Genomic DNA, 19,839 nt, shown 5'->3' on the forward strand with positions numbered 1-19,839 from the left:
TTAGAAACAAAAACCTTTCTCCATAATACTGCAAAGGCTTTGCAAAGGTAAAAGTCACATCTGATTATCCAAATCCTTCTTTAAGAAATACTTCATTTGTTTATCTCCCCCTCCCACTCCTGAATGCCTTTGGGTCACTGGAAGTTAATTCCAGTAGAAGAATGATTTAAAAAACAAAGAACAACCTTAGAAAGGTAGAGAAAGCATAAAGAGAAAAATTAAAATATGATGGATACATAAAAATGTCACCAGAAGGTCTATTAATATGATTTTACAGCAAATCAGGTCTTCCAAGGTAACTGTCAGCACACATGTTCTTACCAGTAGGACCTCAGAATAAGCCACCTCTTTCATTGACTGGTAAGAGCATGCATGCCTGCATAGTTTCTGCTGCACAAGCAATGTACTATAAATGCACATCCTACTTTTTGCTAAGGTGGCTAGTAAGAATTTAGGATAAGAGCATTAGAACAACAGTCAGGTGGTTACTCCCTGGAAAATAAGGGAACTAAATTTTATTTTACTAAAACAATTTTCTTTAATAAAACATTCACCTCTTTCAACATTCAGGTATATTACACGGCTTTATAATTCTTTTTTCAAGTAAACAAACACATGAGTATATAAAAAGTTGACACATCAGTTTAAAGAAAAGAGAAAAAAATTATTTTAAATAAAGGCTGCAATTACTATACCTGGATCTGAATTGAAGGTGCTTCCAAGGCCCTATAAACCATTGGTAGAACACTGTTCTTGATTTCATCTGGTGGAGTTTTGGTTAGAAGCAAGTCCATTTTTTGCAGGAAGATCAACAAGATCTATTAAAAGAAGGACAATTCAGAAGCCAAAAGTTTTAACTCCAGAAACATATACCTACAATTTAAAGTGTGTTGTATCATATCATAAAAACTTCAGAAGTTTTCTTGTAACTCAGTAAATGTGATCACTTACCATGTTGCTTGCCTGAAGGCATGGAAGACAAAAAACACTTTGACATATTATTGCATTTTAAAACCAGCAAATACAAATCAAACAAAATATGCATGTTCTAGACTAATCCTTCTGAAATAAGAAATCATAATGGCTAAGGAAGGAGTTATTGTTTCTATTTACAACATGGTCTTTTGTTAAAATCCACCCACAGAAAATCTTTATACACACATCACTATTGAAAAAGCTAAACTTTGAAAAAACTATGGCTCAAATGCTGTCCTCAGAGCATTTTATCACAACTCCACATATAAAAGTTGTATTCCATCTGTATCTAGAATTAAAGTAGGGACAAAATGAAAAGAATATTACAGCTACTATATGGACACAAAAGACCTTTATTCTATCTGACATGGAAATTGTGTATCATAAAATGAAAAATCCCAAACAAAAAAAATTCACATCATGTTAACCTAAAAAGCAACACTAGAACAACACATTTACATAGTGGGATTCACCTTGCTTAGGCTTAGTCATCTAAAAGTTAGCTGCTATTCTAAGTTACTCATCCAGGCTCAGTCTCCAATACAAAGAGCTACATAACTCATAAGACTCATGTCTCGTCTCAGATAGGTGAGACAACTTGCTACAGGTGTCATTGACTATCCATTGATATCTAGACTCATTTTAGAAAATAGATTAGATTAGATCGATAAATTGTGGTGAATGGTATCACATTAATAATAAAAAGCCAAGTATTTCATGCGAGGAAAAGTTTTCAATTTTTAAGTCTAAAAATACGTAGCAATCAGTGCTTGTATGTCAAATAAACAGAAGCATTAAAGTGTAGAAATACAAGTGTACCAAGACCACATTACAAGTTTCCCCCTTTCATTTGCTTTCCTTTACAGGGAAGAAAAAGAAGTTCTTTTAAACTGCAGCTAATGTGTGTTTTCTTGTTGTGTATTTATAATTACCTAAAATGTACACATACACACAAACTCACTCATTCATTCCATGAACACTGATTATGATGCAATGTCCCCAAATTTGGGAGAATTAGGGTGAGATGGACCAGATCTAGTTACATTTTATAATTATTCTTGAATAAAGAATTTTTATTTGTCCTAAACTTGGCTTTTTGAAACTTACATGCGCTCATAACACTGTTGTTCTCTTGTCTAGCAACCGTGTAATACTGTGGCACGACAGTTTCTATGTTAGTTAAATGTATAGTTTTGGAGAAGGATCGTTTGATTGTTTTTGCAAATTTGAAAAGGACATGAACAAAACTTGCTATTTAACAACTAGAAAAGCTCCTTTAAAATAAGAACCAGGTGTTTGAGCATATAATAGACTGCTTTTAAGCTAAATATTGTACTATATAGTCATTTAGATTTCACAGAAGCAGTTCAGCTGTTTTCCACTGGCTGTCAATGCTTTTCAACTAAGATAACATAAAGCTGAATCGTTTTTGATCTCTCTCTCTGCCTGCCTTTAATTAGAATGTAGTTCATGCTGTTCCAATGAACCCCTTTTATTTTTAGCTTTCTAGGGTCATATTTGATACTTCTTATCTATTTAAGTAGAAACTAAGATGTTAGAGTCACAGATGCACACACACCATCTAATAAGCAAGCAGCAGCAGCTGCACTCTAAACAATGCTGCTCAAGATGTGCTTCATTCATAATACAGAGTCCAGTACTTGTCAGGGTACACTTTGGTGTACTGAATTAGAATATGAACTTACAGCACATCATATGCTAACTCACTATTCTACGGATTCCCCTAGATATAAATTAAGGGTTTGTCTACACTGGGAAGCTATGTCAGAGTAAGCTAGCATGTTAATTTACAGCACACCTGTTACTCCATGCTAACTCCAAGAGTACGATATGAATGAGTAGTTTAACTAAATGTTCAATTTTCCTGTTATAAATTCCCTCATACAAAGACATTGTGAACACTGGATAACAATTTCCTCATACTGAATTACAGCAGCTTCCCTATGATACATTCACTTCCTAACTCAAGTATCCTATGAAAGCCAAGCAACAGGCCCCCCATACAAATCGAAAACATCTTGAGAGAGCGTTTGGAAGAAACACTGGCACCCTCCCCATGAGTTACAAACACATAGGAACTGGGCGGTCTTGCCTTGCACAGTCAGACCTGAAATTCTGTCCTCTGGCACTCTGAACCTTTGTATTTATTTCCTGAATTCCTGGTATATTAACTTTGAAAACCTGTCCTAGATTTCTTAAACTTTGTCATACTAGAAAGACCACAGAAATAATAGTGGAATAAGTCATCTAGTACTTAGTGTGCATTAAAAACGTCAATGCAAGAATTTAATATATAGTATCTAGAAAACTACAAAAAAACTTCGCAACGCTTGCTCTTTATGAGCTGACCCCAAGTCTGTATTTTGCTTCTCTCATTTCTCAAGAAATAAAACAACTTTTGTACCTATTACGCTCCAGATATAACTTTGAGACAAACTTTTTGCAGTGAGGATTGTCTCACAAATCTGATGTTAAAGGTAGCAAAACATAATGTTACCTTTTAGGATGAAACAGCATAAATAAGATGTTCACTGGCTTTCAGTCAGTTAGACGTTTAATTTTTTCAAGACAGCAAAGCAGCTAACATAAAGCCTCAGTGTACCAAAAGTAAACAGCATGAAGTAGTTCTAATTTTCCGAGGTACTCTTAGTTACACAGTTGTCCCCTTTCCCCCCTCCCCAGTATAATGAGAGTTCTCTGATCCGGTTTTCTGAAACCCAGAAATAAAAAGTCTACTTGTTCATTCCTATGTTTATCTTGCCCCTTAAGCGCTCTCAGAGAAATAATAGCATCCAGCAGTAAAGCATAGTGAGCTAGAAGGAACGCATAGCTGCCTTTTATCTGTGGAGGCACAATGCCTAACTTAGTGACAGAATCCTCAGGAATCATCATGCACATGGTGTTGTCAAAAGGATCCAAATGTTTTGCTCCTTTACAGTAATGTTAATGTCTTACTACTTTTATGCATGTAAAGAACAGAAAAAAGCGTATTTTACTTACACAATACATTTGTCAAATAAAATGAAACAAATTTCACAAATTTGTGCACAGCCCTCAAATAAACACTATTTTCTTATCATGAATAAACAGCACTTTTAAGAGAGTATCAAAGTTACAACTTTTCCACCCCATGATCCCAGTGTAAGCAATCTGGATACAAGAAAAAAAATTAATCACAGGTTCAGCTACTGGTAGACTATGTGCAAATATTGTACTGTACAACCCTGCTCAGATTGGCTAGATAAGTGATAAAATATACCTTTACAAATATACCTTCTACAACCAACCAAAAATAAGAATTGAGTGGTGAATTAAATGTTTCCTTGTTTGCTAATCTAATCTCATCTATAAATGCAAATATACCCTCAGAAAAACCATCTAAAAAAGCAGGGGTAGAGGTTTTGTGAATTTCTACGAAAAAAATCTATTTTGTCTGAATCAAGACTGACTGCCTGGACAACTACAGAGCAGGTTGGGCAATCTGTGTGAAGCTGGAAAAGGGAAATAGAACAATTAGTCATTTTTCAGGGAGAAAAACACTAAAGAGAAAAATTGTAATCTGAACAAAATTAACATACCTGGATTGGTTCTTGCTGCTTAAAAACAGGACCAAGATCAGGCAGAATGAGCCTGATATATTCTTCTTTGGTGCATTCCTCAGCAATTAGGAGAACGTTAGGCAAGACAAAGGGTACCATATCAGGATTCACAAATTCAGAAGTCAAGCAAGGCAAAATTCGCTGAATTATAACACGCTAAAAGAAAAAAAAAACAAGCATGCATCACATTGTCACATTGTACTGCATTGCAGTAAGTTACTATTGTACCAGCTCCGCAGCTTTTGTATTAACCTGGTATTTACAAAAAAGCAGACAGACAATTTTCAGCTTTGAACTCTTATTTTCACAGTATACTCTAGCTAATTTACACTGTGCTACTTTGCTTACTTTTCTCTGTTTGCACTCAAAACATAACTGGAGACTATAACAACTGTAAAGGTCAATGAAAAGCAATTAACTGTACAGAAAATAGGACTTTCAGCCACATACATGAATTATGAGAACCTTATTCTATATGCTTTCTTTAAAAAGACCCTAAAAAGACACTTTAAAAAGACCCTATCACCCCCCAAAAATAATCAGTTTTTCAGTACCCCATCACTCACTGAACAAACACATAATCCTACTATACCTCCCTGTAAAACTCCAGGTACATTCCCTAAATGGGATTCTGCTGACAAAATAGGTATTTACACTGTGGATGCCTACAGTAGAGTTAGACATCCTTAAATGCTTTTAAAGTCAATAAAGAGAAATACGTAGTTCAAGGGCACAGTCCCTTCCCTCATAAAATATACTTTCAAGACAGAAAAAAAAAAAAAAAGAATTCCCTAAAGATGATTAGGTCAGTCAGTGGTTGTCTAAAGTCAGGTGAAATAATCCCATCTATTTCCAAATTCAAAGCATCAACGACTTCTGATCAAAGGAAAAAATTACTAATTTAAAAAGAGGAGAGTATTAAACATGAAGTCTGAATTTTGCACTCTTCAAAACAATTAAAAATGAAGAAATTTAATGCAGTGGTTGAGGAGCTCAGCTATTCTATTATGTATTAAACTAATACTATTTTTCTATTATATATGCATTATGCCTTATATAAATTAAAGAATACCACAAAAGGAAAAGGAGTCAGTCTAGACATAGTGTCTAACACTACACAGAAGAAATCTGTAATAACAGACATTTGCCTTTGAGGTTTCTGGGCACCGTTAGCACAAGAAAGCACTTAGTCTGTTGAGGGAAGGAAGCTTTGCATCATTCAACATTAAAGTACTGCCTTGCTATGAAAAACCTTGAAGCAATCTTATTGGGAGAAAAGGTGGCAAGATGACTTCAAAGAGCTATGATAGCATCTGGAAACAAAGGGAAAGCCTTGTAAGTGGAGAGAAGACTCCCTTTCAAAGTGGGATGAACTACAAGAGGACATGCAAATGATGGTTCCTTACACATACTAATAGCACAACTTTCCATTTTCCATTTAAAGAATTACTGATAGTTGAAGAGTATTCCCACACCAATTATTTTATAATCCCCCCTTCTTTCCTACTACTCCACTCTACTCACGGCAGTCTATTATGGTACAATGCCACATATAGTCCAGCATTCCAAGATTCAGAATGTTAATAGATGTTCACGTATTTTTAAACTCATTATTTCAAGACATCATACAGACATACCTTAGGTAGTTTTGGCAGAACCTTTGGTAGCCCTTTAAAAAACTGTGATTTCTGAAGGTTATCCCTTTGAAATAATGAATCAAAATACTGAAGCGTCATTGCTCCTACATCATCGAAGAATGGTATCTAAAAATAAGATCAAAAGCTTGTGATCTGGAGGGAGACAACATTGACACTGTTACAAAGATTCCAAAATATAATCATCTATTTAGCTTTTCAATGCACTATAGCAAACCTTTACAATGACATGCCTGCAACTAACAATTAGAAAAGTACACTTTTACATACTAAGTAGTATAATATTCACAGATAAAGGTTGATTATTAAGATGGAATCTTCCCAGCATTTTAAAGAAACCCATGCATGTTATGTGTATCTAAGTTAACTTATTGTATATGAAATAATGTTTTGTTTACAAAAATGGAATGAAAAGTAAAAATCTTGATTAAAAGTTCTCCTAGGAATAATTATGCTATTTAATGTTACAACAAAGGATTACCTACTAGGCCATCCAGATCTGGCTACCACCCCTGGAAACTTATAATGAATCAACAAGCATTTATATGCAATAAATGTGTAATTATATAAATTTCTCTCCAATGTTCAGACCCACTTGTAAATCCTGTCCACTGTAATTTCTCACATGATCTCCAACGTTTGCCTGAGGGCACAGGCCTTCTTAAGTATTGTGTAACAATGTATATACATAGACCAGGCTTATAAAGATGGCACCGACAAAATACCAGGGGATTTCATATATGGCCGTGGTGTATCATATTAATACTGCTAGAGCTGCTTCATCATTAATGAAAGATTGATAAAAATGCATGATGATAACAAGATTGTTTATATAAAAATCCATCCCCAAATATTCAGCTTTCAGTTAGCAAATGAACGAAAAGAGTAGAACAGTGTGTCTATCCCAGACCTACAGAGACTGGAATGAAAAGTTCTGCATTCAAAAACTTGCACGGGCAAGATTCCTCCTTCCTGCTAGCTCTCAGTTTTAGGGAGGGATATATCAAACCTCACGGGCTCACAACAGTTAAAGACAAAGCATGGTCTCTCAGACTATTTAGACACTTGTTTTCAGTTGAAAAATTTGTGCAAAAAGAAAAGGATATAAAATCATTTAAAGAAGCTCTGCTGTAAAAGGCAGAAAGAGAAGTCAATAAGAGTAAGGCAATGAAGAAAAAAAGAATCAGAAAAGCAGACTGGAGTAGGGCAATACAGAAGAAAAAAAATCTTTCAGCAGAGAATTCAAGCTAGTCTGCACTGTGGACTTAAATTCTGTCTTCTAGATCACACACCGTAACGTATGTGATCGTGGAATTCTACACAGGTTAACACAAACTAGTTAAAACTAGCAAGGTAAAATTGCCCATGTCAAGCTCCATTTTAGTTCATGTCATGCTGGCCATAACAAACTGCTTCTAGAACTAAAGCTCTAGTATCTCTACCCTACAATTCAGTCCGCAGTGCAGTCGTGGTAAAAGAGACTTAACATCTTTATAAAACCATACTGCTTAATACAACCATTTACAGATTTGTTTGTTGTAGTCCTTCAGACAAGTGAGTTGATACCTGAGTAATATTTGCCAATTTCCTCACTTCCCATCTTTCAGCATATACGTTGGCAGAACGATTACCTGTTCCCCCTCCCTTCTTGACTCACTATTTCTTCCAACTGTTAAGACACTGATTTCTCTCTCTGCATACAATCTTTTTATACGACAGGAAAAGAAGAAAATTGTTTAGCTAAGCAAATCTATAAGCAGGAACCTGAAAGGCTATCAGATATGAGAAAATAGGGTATAAGGCAAAGGAAGAATCATGCTTTTAAGTTCTACTTTCAGATAGGAAGGTGGAGGAAGAGTTTGTCAAATTAAAACTTAAATTATCCTACTTGCAATTAATTTTTGCTTTATTATGGCAAGTAAGCTCCGAATAGATTTTAAGCTATTCTTCTGCATATTTAAGAATACACTGAAAATCATAAGCCAAACGTTAATCCTTACATTTATTGCCCTTTATCATTTTATGGCTTTAAAATACTTCCAATACAGTTTTAAAGACTGAATTGTACAAAAACACAGCATAGAAAATACTTCGAACTGTATTGGAAAGCAACAAAATAGTCTTGCATTGAATGATTATTCTAAATTCTGTCTCGGCACCCACTTCTTCCATATTAATAAAGGTCAGCATAAGGACAACTTTTGGCATCAACTAACATCATTATTTCCAAAATAGTTTAAAAATATTTAACATTTCAACTAAGACAATTAACAGGAAAACACTTTAAAATAGCTATATTGTTTCTACAAATCAAACGCTATTTTCCGTCTTTCTTATGGCTACTGTATTTTCCGTGAACTGACCTTAGTCATTTGATCTGCGTCTGGTCTGACTGCTGGAGCTACATTTAAGAGTAGCTTTACATGTTCACGCACCTCCTCTGGTATATTCTGAAGAGTACTGGAGCTTAAACGGCTCAGCTGTGTAAGTAATTTAAGCACATGCACCATGAAGTCAGAAAATCCTGCATATAACTATTTCCAATATACAATAGGACTATACTTTGTCCTCTTGATGGTTTCTCTACCCACACCTTTGATATCCCTCCCTTCTCCCCTTTTATAACCCATTTGCTTCTGATCCCTCATAGTCTTCTTTCTGTCTCCCAATAGCCTACCTGCTTCAGGTCATGTTCCCCGATTTCCAACTTCATTGTCTTCAGGTTACCAGAGAACACAAACCCAGTATTTTTAAACAGGCACCTGTTATTATCTGAGGTGTTGTCTACACACATTAAAACACAGTACACACAACTAAGGCAATGGGCACCCAAAGAAGTTATGACAAAGGAAACTTGCATATGAACGTACATTATGTCAGCTGATCCAAGTAACTGCCTTCTGTTAATATTCATAGTCTACAAAGAATGTGAAATAGCTGATAGCTAAGTGGATACCAATTGCAATGTCAAGTGATCAAATCACTCTAAACTCAAGCCATCTTCAATGGTCCTACATAGGTCATTCACTGCCTCGTGTTTCACACTGTTCACCCCAACAGGTAAAATACTTATTCCACAAGAGCAGCATTCAACAGGTTTACAGAGAAATCAGGTGAAAGATTAAATTTGTAGTTTATAAAATTGGTATATGTAACATTCTCTACACATATTTTTATTTTCCATATTTTGCTAGGATTCTTTTTGCTTGTTATAAAGATAGCATACAAGGTAAGACACCATTATTGGATCATTTATGTTGGAGCACCGGTATTGTGTTCTAAATATTTAAATCTATTTTAAAACAGTAACTTTTCAAATATGAAAATCAATGAATAATAGTCACAAATAGAACAAATACCTGATCCAGCTGTCTACTAAAGCTTTTATAAATATCCTGCTTGTTGACCTCAAAAATTGGTTTCCCTTTATTAAACACCGCATACATAACAGCTCCTAGAGAGTACATATCACTGGCTGTCTCGCAGCTCACGGAGAGAATATATTCTGGTGCCAGATATTCAGGATTTGGAAGACACAAGGATGGCAAGTTTGGATCCCATTCCTTACAAGGGAACTTTGGCTACAAGAGAAGTAAAAGAAAGCACATTTATTAGGGATTTTTAAAGAACATTTTAAATTAGAAACTCAAGCAGCAAAAAATAATTAATCCACTCAAATTCAATTATGAATGAAATAGAGTAAGGCAAAACTGTTAAGAATCTGTGTCTGTGGCTTAGAGTGCTTAGCTGATGCAGTTAAGTCTGAATATTAAAGTTGGGAAGTGTAACATAAAATCAAAGCACTGCTGTAAGAGGGAAACATGAGCTATGATGGGAATTCATTTTAGGAGGTAGCAACCAGGCACTGAGTGGATGCAACAGAACAAATTAGGTAGCTTTGCATGTCATCCAACATGCAGATGAGCAGAAGTGGCACAGGCTTCAGCCTCTGTCTTGAAACCATCACTAGTCTATTTTGACTCCACTGAGCCAACTCAGGCTCTTTTTCTGTGATGACCAAAGGCTGCACTTCAATCCAGAACTGTGCCATATATTCAAACTTCCTGCCAACAAAATATAGAGGTGAATATTAAATAAATGATTCTGTACTGAAATGCAAGGTCATGAAACTGGTTTCAGACAAAGACCTGAATTCGAAGTTTAATGATGATAAATATAGAGATCTGTTACCTCCTGTTCAGATGGATTTGTTGACTGGATACAAAAATCAAAGCCCATAATTTTCCATGCTCCACTCTTATTCAAAATTATATTTTCAGGAGTAATATTTCCATGGACCATTTTCACACTGCTATGCAAAAATGACAAGCCTTCAGAAACCTGTTAATAGAAGATTATTTCAGGTTAAATATTTCCCCAAATATCCTGTAAGACATGTACAAAAATTCTGTTCCTGTGGTCACAGTTAAATTGATAAGTTAACTAAGAAAAAATTTTTCACCATTACTTTAGGCTATGTCTTAAAAATTATGTATGAAGGAAATTAAACACAGATGGGTAATCGGCAGATGAGATTACTAATGCTGATTAACTATCTGTCCTGGTTTCGGCAGGGATAGAGTTAATTTCCTTCCTAGTAGCTGGTACAGTGCCGTGTTTTGGATTTAGGATGAGAACAATGTTGATAACACACCAATGTTTTAGTTGTTGCTAAGTAGTGCTTACACCAGCCAAGGACTTTTCAGCTCCCCATGCTCTACCGACTGAGAAGGCTGGAGGTGCACAAGAAGCTGGGAGGGGGCACAGCCAGGACAGCTGACCCAAACTGGCCAAAGGGATATTCCATAGCATGTGACGTCATGCTTAGTCCATAAACTGGGGAAAGCTGGCCGGGGGGACCACTGCTCAGGGACTGGCTGGGCATCGGTCTGCGGGTGGTGAGCAATTGCATTGTGCATTATTTGCTTTGTATATTATTATCATTATTACATCATCATCATTATTTTATTTCAATTATTAAACTGTTTTTATCTCAACCCACGAGTTTTCTCATTTCTATTCTTCCAATTCTCTCCCCCATCCCACCAGGGGGCGGGGCAGGGGAGTGAGCGAGCAGCTGTGTAGTGCTCAGTTGCCGACTGAGGTTAAACCATGACACTATCACAGCATAAGAACAAAAATACTTTTCAAAGTTGATCAACATATTCACCAACTAAAACCTGGGAGCTACTGTTCCTCCACAGAAGATAAAGAAAAGATTCACATAGGGGAGAAACAGCTGTAGCATAGACATTTATATGGAAAATAAAAATTCATTTGATGTCGTATTTTCCATGTCAGAATAAGCAAAAACAGTAGCAACTTAGAGCCTCCAGTGTTCATCCTCTCTTATACTTACAGTGATCAGGGCACTATCATCTCTCGCTTCCCAATTATTTGATTTACTTATAGGCAGACAAAACTTCAGCAGTTTACAAACTTCATAAAACAATCATTAATACTAAAAGCACAAGAACAGTGTAAGGACAACCTGTGTCATACCTGAAGCAAACCATATTTGGTCTCCACATCATAAAGTTTGTATTCTTTAATGTCAGATGGTAAAGGAGAAGGTAGGTTGTCCCAGCTGCCAAGAACATTAGCTAAACTTGCACAGACTGGTTCTGTGCAAAATGCCAAGCAATCCCTGTAGAGGAAATACATAAAAACATTTCTTTTAAATAAATGTAATACATCTCTTGACTGTGAATAAAGAACCATACAAACATCATATTATACATTACCAGGGCACTTGGTGCTACCTAAAACCATGTTATATTTCAGGTTTTTAATTCTTATGTAATATGATACTAAAGAGAAATATATAAATATCTAAAGTAATCAAAAAATATTAGAATTGTTATTTTATTCTCTAACATTCACATACATCACTAATGATGCACACAATGCTTCATTAAAAGTTTTAACAAAACCATGCTTTTCTTGTCCTGATCCAGGAAAATCAAACAAAAAATTCTTACTATTATTAAAACTTGTAAAATAAGGCTTTTAGCTGTGCCTAAAATTGACACGTCCCTGACTGAAGCAACACTTAATGTGATCAGACAATGATCAGAAGCAAAATTAATAAAATGTAAGGTAGCACCTGAATATTCTTTTACTTTGCAAATGAATAGAAGAGGTACAAACACAAAAACGCTTGTTGTATGAACTGCAGTTTGCATGTGAAGTGACTGTTTTCTAAATTATTTTATCTATTGTTTTCTTCATGAAAAACAACAGGTCTTGTTTATGCATTTTTCTCTCAACAGTGTTTGAAAAGCACAAATGAAGCAAACTTCCACACATAAAGTGGACTGGTTGTAACACTGTGCTTCAATATTTCAAGTTTCGAAGTCCTGAAAACAATGTATGTCTCAATTTCACAAACTTCATGTAACATAGACAGAGTCATTCTTTATATCTACGTTCCTCATACCGGTCTGCACAGCACTGGAGGCCCTGGACAGTCATTGCACCTCACTTCTTAATTGTTTTACAGTTTTTTTGGAGAAAGCATTATATGGACAGTAGTACCTATACCTGGTTTAAGGATGAGTAATTCATGAGAATGCTAAATACTGCATCAGAATGAACACAGAAAACTGAGACTGAGTAACAGTAATAAAGATATATTTTTGAATACAAATTTATAGGCAAGAAGACAGAAGCCTAACTTTTTGTTCATTCCATAAAAATATCACAGAAGACACAATGCTTCAGCATCAATCTACCACAGTTTTTATGTATCTCAATAATTAACAAGCTTGCTCTTTGAAGTAAAATAAGGCTGATGAAACATGCAAACCTCTTATTACTCATCCAGATTTTAGTTTTACTTTAGTTTTTATCTACTGCCTTTCTGAAGGAAGAACAACTGAAAATTAAAATACACTGAATCTAAGTGTCAGCCAACCTGACAGAACTTCCTTGCTTGGCTTCCTCGCTACCATTTTGTTAACGCCATCCCTTTCATGTTTCTATTAACACAACTAGGGCTATAAATCTCGTTTCTCTAGTAATCACAAGGAGGAGTTAGAGCACAGAAAGACAAAGTCCTTCATTTTCAGCCTGACTTCAGCTTAACCATGGACCTTCTACATTTAGTTACAGTTAAGGCACAGATGATAGAAAATACCTAGGGAACAGTTATTCAGTGGTTTTCGTAACATAAACTCTCTGATTGCTGTTGTTTTGAGAGAATAAAAAGACGGCTGTTTATTTTTTACCTTAGGAGCTAATTAAATAAGGACCCAAACCAGAGTAACAGAAGGATGGGGCAAATTGAATTAAAGCAATTGAATATTGCAAAACCTGATGTCTGCCATACAGTGCAGCTTCTTTTAGCAGTTCCCTGAATAATATCAAAATGAAATTCAGAGTAACATAATAAAAAGAAAACAAGTTAAAAATAAAAACGATGGCCAAAAATGCATATGCTTTGGGAAAAACTGCAACAGATGGAATGTCTAGTAAATTAAGTATCTGGAACTCTTCACACTACTACTATTTTTAATGGGTAGTAATGGCATTATGAGTGAACTTATAATTCGGCTTTTTTACCCTTTTCTCCAATAACAAGTTAAACATACAATAATATAGTTCATCTGTGCTGTTACTGGAATTCAAGACCAGTTGTAAGTAAATGTATTTATATAAAATATTTAGTATAAAGAGTTATTAATTATTCAAATGCATGTAAAAATGTATACATCATAATATATAATATATATTTATATTAAATATAATTATATTGAATACCAATTATTTGGAGTCAAAACATTCTATTAATAGTGGAAAAGCTACCTACACGCTAGGGTCAGAAAGGTATAGCCTTTCTTTCCGTATCTACTTCGGCTGTGCAGGTACACCACGTATCTGTTTGCCTCACAAAGGAGGAATAAAGGGTGACTTGCAAGCAGTTCAACACAACTGTATGTTACTTTGGAGACACAAAAAAAGACCAGGTACAATCTAGCCGGAAGGAGCCCACAACACATTTCTTCAAGAATAAACACTCTGGAAAGACAAGCAATTCTGGAGAAATCTCACAGCATGCTTACACAAGGTTACACACACAAATATTCTAAGCAAACTTTTCTTTTATGAACCCGCTCCAAAAACCGTTACATCAGTTTCTGGCACAGCAAGCAACTGGACAGGTTTTGTGCTACTGGTGTTTCTACCAGTAGCTGAGCGTGCTGAGTATGGAAAAAAGAACAACTGCAGCAAAACACAGGGCATTACTAAAAACTCATGGAGAACTCTAACATAACTACACTGTTAATTTCACTCAAAAGGCTGAAATTCTTCACAAAAAGAACACCAAAGCGTTCTTAACACTCCAACGTACGAATCTTAGCCTTTTCTTCTGAAGTGCAGAGTTCAGGGAAAAAATAATTACCGATGCAGTTGCTGAGTCAATCGAAATACTGTGACAATTTTAGGAAGAAACCTGGGGTATACTCCGGGATTCACTTGCATACACTATGACTGAGATGACCCTAGGTCATTTAGCATGTAATAGTTTATTTACTGTTGTAGAGCACTGAGAGCTGTCTTCAATTACCTAATTAATCTTCTTTAGGCTTGTGTGAGGGGCATACTGAACCATAGGGGCAATGACAGCTTTGAACCCTTGTTAATGCAAAATATGTTTAGTACTGGAGGAAAGATATATATGAATATGCAAGTGTCATTTAATCCAAGAAATCTTTCCCCAGGTAGGCATCGCAAAGATGAAGAAGCATTCCTACAGTATTCTCAGCTCCTAGAAGCCAGTACATTTGGAAAAATGCAGGTTAACAGACACAATAAAAAATGTAGAAGTTTGAAAGATAACGTACATGAATCTTTATTAGGCTACCATTTAGAAAAACTACTTTGGAAAAAAACCTTTAAAACCTTCATGATCTTCCTCAGTGGGATCAGGATCAGCTTTTTATTTTGACATGAAAACTTCATTTTATTTGTTAGATTTTAGTGTGCTGTTATGACTACAGTTGAATGATAAATCTATAAGACTAACCCATTATTGTGCCTAGTGACCAACCTTACATAAATCAAGTAAGCACTACAAAAACACACTGAATTTTGTCTCCCTCGATTGGCATTTGAGGACCTTTTAAACACATGTGGCCACAACACATACAATTTACCTAAAATCTTCAATCTCACATGCACTAAGTACATACATCTCATAAATGGAACAAAGGTATGAACAACCTTTTGAAAGGAAACAATTTTTAAGAGAGTTCTTTGAAAGTGAAATTAACTGAACTACCAAATTTTCATGCTGTAAGGGTCATGTGTAGCCTTATAGCTGCAACTGGACTAAGATCATGCAATAGATTATTGATTAGATTCACTAGATTCACACCAGAAATGCATCCTATGGCTCGGGGGGAAAAAAATCTGAGGGTGAGGTGAAACCATTCTCACATGAGTAAATACAGTAAACTTGAATCTCATCATATGTGCGTGTTGAATGTTCCAGATATTTTATGTCCAATAACAAAACAATGATTAAGAAAGTCTGTTCTAAACTTTACTACAGCTTACCTGGATTCTTCCAATGGATGTTGAACAGTAAGTAGTCGAGGGTGTCGAAGCCTGGTTAGCTGTTGAACACCTCGTTTTAAAGAATCAATAATCTGATCCTTTTCAAATTTTTGATACCTGTCTATTAGCTTCTTATCAAAGACAAAAACAGCCACTTCCTAGAAATAAACAACAAAATTCACTCGGTATATAACATAGCCAAAAAACAAGCCTATATACACAATTACATACACACACACACATTTTTTGAATCCACAGTACAATCCCACTAATGCAATAAGTATTTCAATGTATATGTATATAAACCTCTTGTCCTTACTTTATCCCAGTCATAATCACGCAGGTTACTGTATATAACCTCTGGAATATATATTTTAAGAGTTAAGGTACTACTGCTCCTTGTCTTACAAACAGTAATACATAAACTATAACCACTATCTACACAGTGACAAAGCAGCAGATCCACAGTACAGAAATCAGCTTGATTTTAAGTAGATAAAAGCATTTACATCAACTATGAAAAATTAAAATATTCTGAGCATATATGCATTCATTTGGCATTAAATATATCAAGCGGTGCTTTATTAAACCAGACCCTGCCTCAGCATTCTGCTCCAAACCAGTACGATCTATATTAAACTAGACATTCATGAAACATAATTTATAGTCATGGTAATCAATTAATCTGATCAGACCATTCACATGATAAAACATTAAGAATTGTTTAATGCTTAAACATGTGTAAAAAGAAGTCCCAGAAATGCAGTAGATGTTAAAAACACAGGAAATAGTTCTTCCAACCAACCTCTGCAAATGGAGTGGGAGAAAATTAAGAAATTTATATGAAACTTTGAAATTACAGAGGTGGATGCGAAATAAAAAATTAGATTACATCACCGTCATGGAAGCCATTAAAGAGAAATAAATCAATTGAAGAAAAAAGGAATTAAAAACTTTATCATGAAACAGAGTATTTCTTATACTCCTACAACAGCATTATGAATAATAATAAAAGTCAGAAACCAGTAGAAAATAGTACGGAAATACAGTTTTCAGTCCCAAGAGGAAGTCTATGCTCTTGTACTGCACATTTTATAACCACTATTCTAATTAAAGTCTCACAGGAACAGTTACATTATTGATTTAAAAAACAAAGACTTCTAGATATAGGCTATATAAAAAAAGAAATTCAGTCCAATACACAAAAAATTGGTTTATATATTTTAGCTGGTACCTGTTTCATTAAGCCATTAGCAGGTGAACATCTATAACTAACTCAACTAAGTACACTTTTCTTGCTTCTATCCATACCAGCTCCCTGCTCCAACTCCTAAGTGTGATGGATCAAACATTAACACTGACACAAGGCAGGGAGGAACCAATGACAGGGGATGGAAGCATACACTATGCCCACTATTTAAAAAATACACATTTTCCAGTACACAGCGTGAATGTATTGAGCAGTACGTGTCCACTAACAAAATTTCAAACTAATACAGCACTTCTGAAAGCACTTCTGTTTAATGACAAGTCAAAAGAATCAGAAAGCGAGTATTTAAATCGGATAGTATGGGACATCAGCTATGGTTTGAATATTTTATGATGGCTATAAATAAGTCCTATTGGTGCTTGCTACAATCCTGCATGGTTTGTTTGAAGTTTGACAGAACTTTTACATATCCAAAATTAGCTCACATATAAGTATGTATATGAAATAGTAGTATTCTAGGTATGAAAATGATTGCTATCACATTGATTTTGTAGACTTAGTTATTGTGGAGTGTCAAGAATCAAAATAATTTGAGCTGTGTGACAACTTGCTTTAAATACCTTCATTTTTATGTAACACATTTGATACAAGAAGAAAGCATACAGCCATCTCTGCTCATGGACACTAAAATGTTAAATGTGTTCTGATATTAGTAATTCAAAATATGGCATTCTGAAATTCAATTCCATAATCAACATTGATTTTTATATGCAGAATGCCATATCAACAATATAGTATCTTAACGCCCATAAGTCACCAGATATTATTGTACAGAAGAATGAAGAGTCATGGGCCATAGAACACTCTCAATGCACAAAAATTACTGAAACCATATAGTATGCTTGGAAACAGTTAAAAGTGTTCATGGTTTTATGCTGTGTGAACCAAATAACCCTGTCAAATTTTGACCATGAACACATTATTTCTGTTATTCCTTTTCTGTTTTACAAGAACTGATTAATATTCAACCCCAAGAAGGAGGGCTACTGACTGTAGCTGATAGGGATTCCATTTCCTGTAATTACTTTCATGGAAACTTACTGAGATGAAAGCCAGCAAAGGCTTACATAGTTACTACTTCTTTCCACAGAAAGCTCTAGGGGAGCTTCCACTTTGTTTTTTTCATTTTATAGGTTCAAAGGAAGAGTAGCTTCCTCCTGCAGATGACTACTTGTTATTTAATTCTGCAGTTGTGTCATAATTCCAACTTTGTGATACAAAAATAAATTTAACATAAAAAGACTAAAATATATTAAAAAAAATACGACTGCTCTCCACAAAGAAAGTGAAGAAGTAGAGACAAAACAACCCTTTAACAACACAAATTTTCATTCATTATGTGATAGAAAGCATACACACCTTGCTCAGCATGCTTTTGTCTCAACACAGTATACTGGTAACACCATTACCTGGGTTAGGAAGTATGGACAAATATGTAGGGGACTAGACTGGCCACTCAAGAGATATAAGTTTAAATCTCAGTTCTGTTCACAAACATGAGATAGTCTGCACCTTCTGTCTCACCTCCCACGTGTTTAAGCCAATTGCTTTACTTCAAAGTGGTGTTAGGTAAAGCTCAGTGGTGACATTTAGACAGCTGTATGTTATGATGTGTACTGTGTAAATATTTGTCAGGATGAAGACCTTCAAGAAAACATCTGTTGTTACTGCCAAGAATTTAGACTTTTTAACATGAATCACTGAAAAGATCAGTGTTTAAGTTCTGCAATGCCTTTGCCAAGGAATTAAATGTCACCTGTGCAAACAGGAATAAGCATTGTACACAACATGCAACACACAGGACATGGTTTAACTGGGCTATAACCATATTAACTCATCTAGAACACTTTTAGACGCTGAACAGAAAAGTGTAAATAAGATCTCTTTGATTGTGCTTGTGTATTTCAGGGGAATCCTGTTGACCATTGTCCCAAAGACCTGGTATTCACTAATATACCCCTTCATAAAGGTTTTTTATCCTTGTAGTTTAAATCACTAAATGCCCCAAGTTCTTTTTCCCAGCTTCTTTGGGCAGTTTTCCTTTGTACTGGGTCTGGCTGAGATGGAGTTAACTCTCTTCATAGCATCCCATATGGTGCTGTGTTTTAGATTTGTGGCTAAAACAGTGTTTATAACACACCAATGTTTTGGCTATCGCTGAACAGTCCTTGCACAGGGTCAAGGCTTTCTCTTTTTCCCCACGCTGCCCCCACATGGAGTAGGCCATGGGTAGGCAGGAGACTGGGATGGGACATGGCCGGGACAGCCAACCTGAACCGGCCAAAGGGCTATTCCATATCATATAACATCATGTTCAGTGATAACAGCTAGGGCAGAGGAAGAAGGGGGTTTTTGGCTTCCAAGGTGGCTGTTGTTTGGAGACTAGCTTGAGCATCAGTCTGCCTGTGGGATGTGGTGAGCAATTTGCTTTGCTTTGCTTCATGTTCCCCCCCGCTTCCTTCACCTATTAAGCTGTCTGGATCTTGACCTATGAGTTTTCTTACTTTTCTTCTTCATATTTCCTGCCCCCATCCTGCTGGGGGTGTGGAAGTGAGTGAGTAGCTGTGTGGGTGCTTGATCGCTGGTCAGGGTCAACCCACCACATCCTCCAAGCCCATCTGCAATCCTGCATTCCTTATGAAACACAGACCAGTTTGAAACACACACTGACAGTTTAAAATACGTGTCCTTATCTACCCACGTAAACACCTTATAAACCAAAGAGAATGCAAAAATCCTGTTCCTATCTCAGCCAATG

General features: G+C 35.6%; 1 protein-coding gene across 1 annotated transcript in view; it reads right to left on the reverse strand.

Moving 5' to 3' along the window:
* SCYL2 (SCY1-like 2 (S. cerevisiae)) overlaps positions 1-19,839 on the reverse strand; it is a 36,800-nt gene that overhangs the window by 13,040 nt on the left and 3,921 nt on the right. Inside the window, exons 2-9 of the mRNA XM_009321297.1 lie at positions 15,812-15,969; positions 11,753-11,897; positions 10,442-10,591; positions 9,610-9,831; positions 8,614-8,730; positions 6,233-6,358; positions 4,575-4,751; positions 696-818 (exon numbers count right to left, since the gene is read on the reverse strand). Of these exons, the coding sequence (XP_009319572.1) occupies positions 696-818; positions 4,575-4,751; positions 6,233-6,358; positions 8,614-8,730; positions 9,610-9,831; positions 10,442-10,591; positions 11,753-11,897; positions 15,812-15,969 (1,218 nt within the window). The remainder of the gene's footprint in view (positions 1-695; positions 819-4,574; positions 4,752-6,232; positions 6,359-8,613; positions 8,731-9,609; positions 9,832-10,441; positions 10,592-11,752; positions 11,898-15,811; positions 15,970-19,839) is intronic.

The sequence above is a fragment of the Pygoscelis adeliae genome, unplaced genomic scaffold (assembly GCF_000699105.1).
Source record: "Pygoscelis adeliae isolate BGI_AS28 unplaced genomic scaffold, ASM69910v1 Scaffold232, whole genome shotgun sequence".
NCBI classification, from domain to species: domain Eukaryota; kingdom Metazoa; phylum Chordata; class Aves; order Sphenisciformes; family Spheniscidae; genus Pygoscelis; species Pygoscelis adeliae.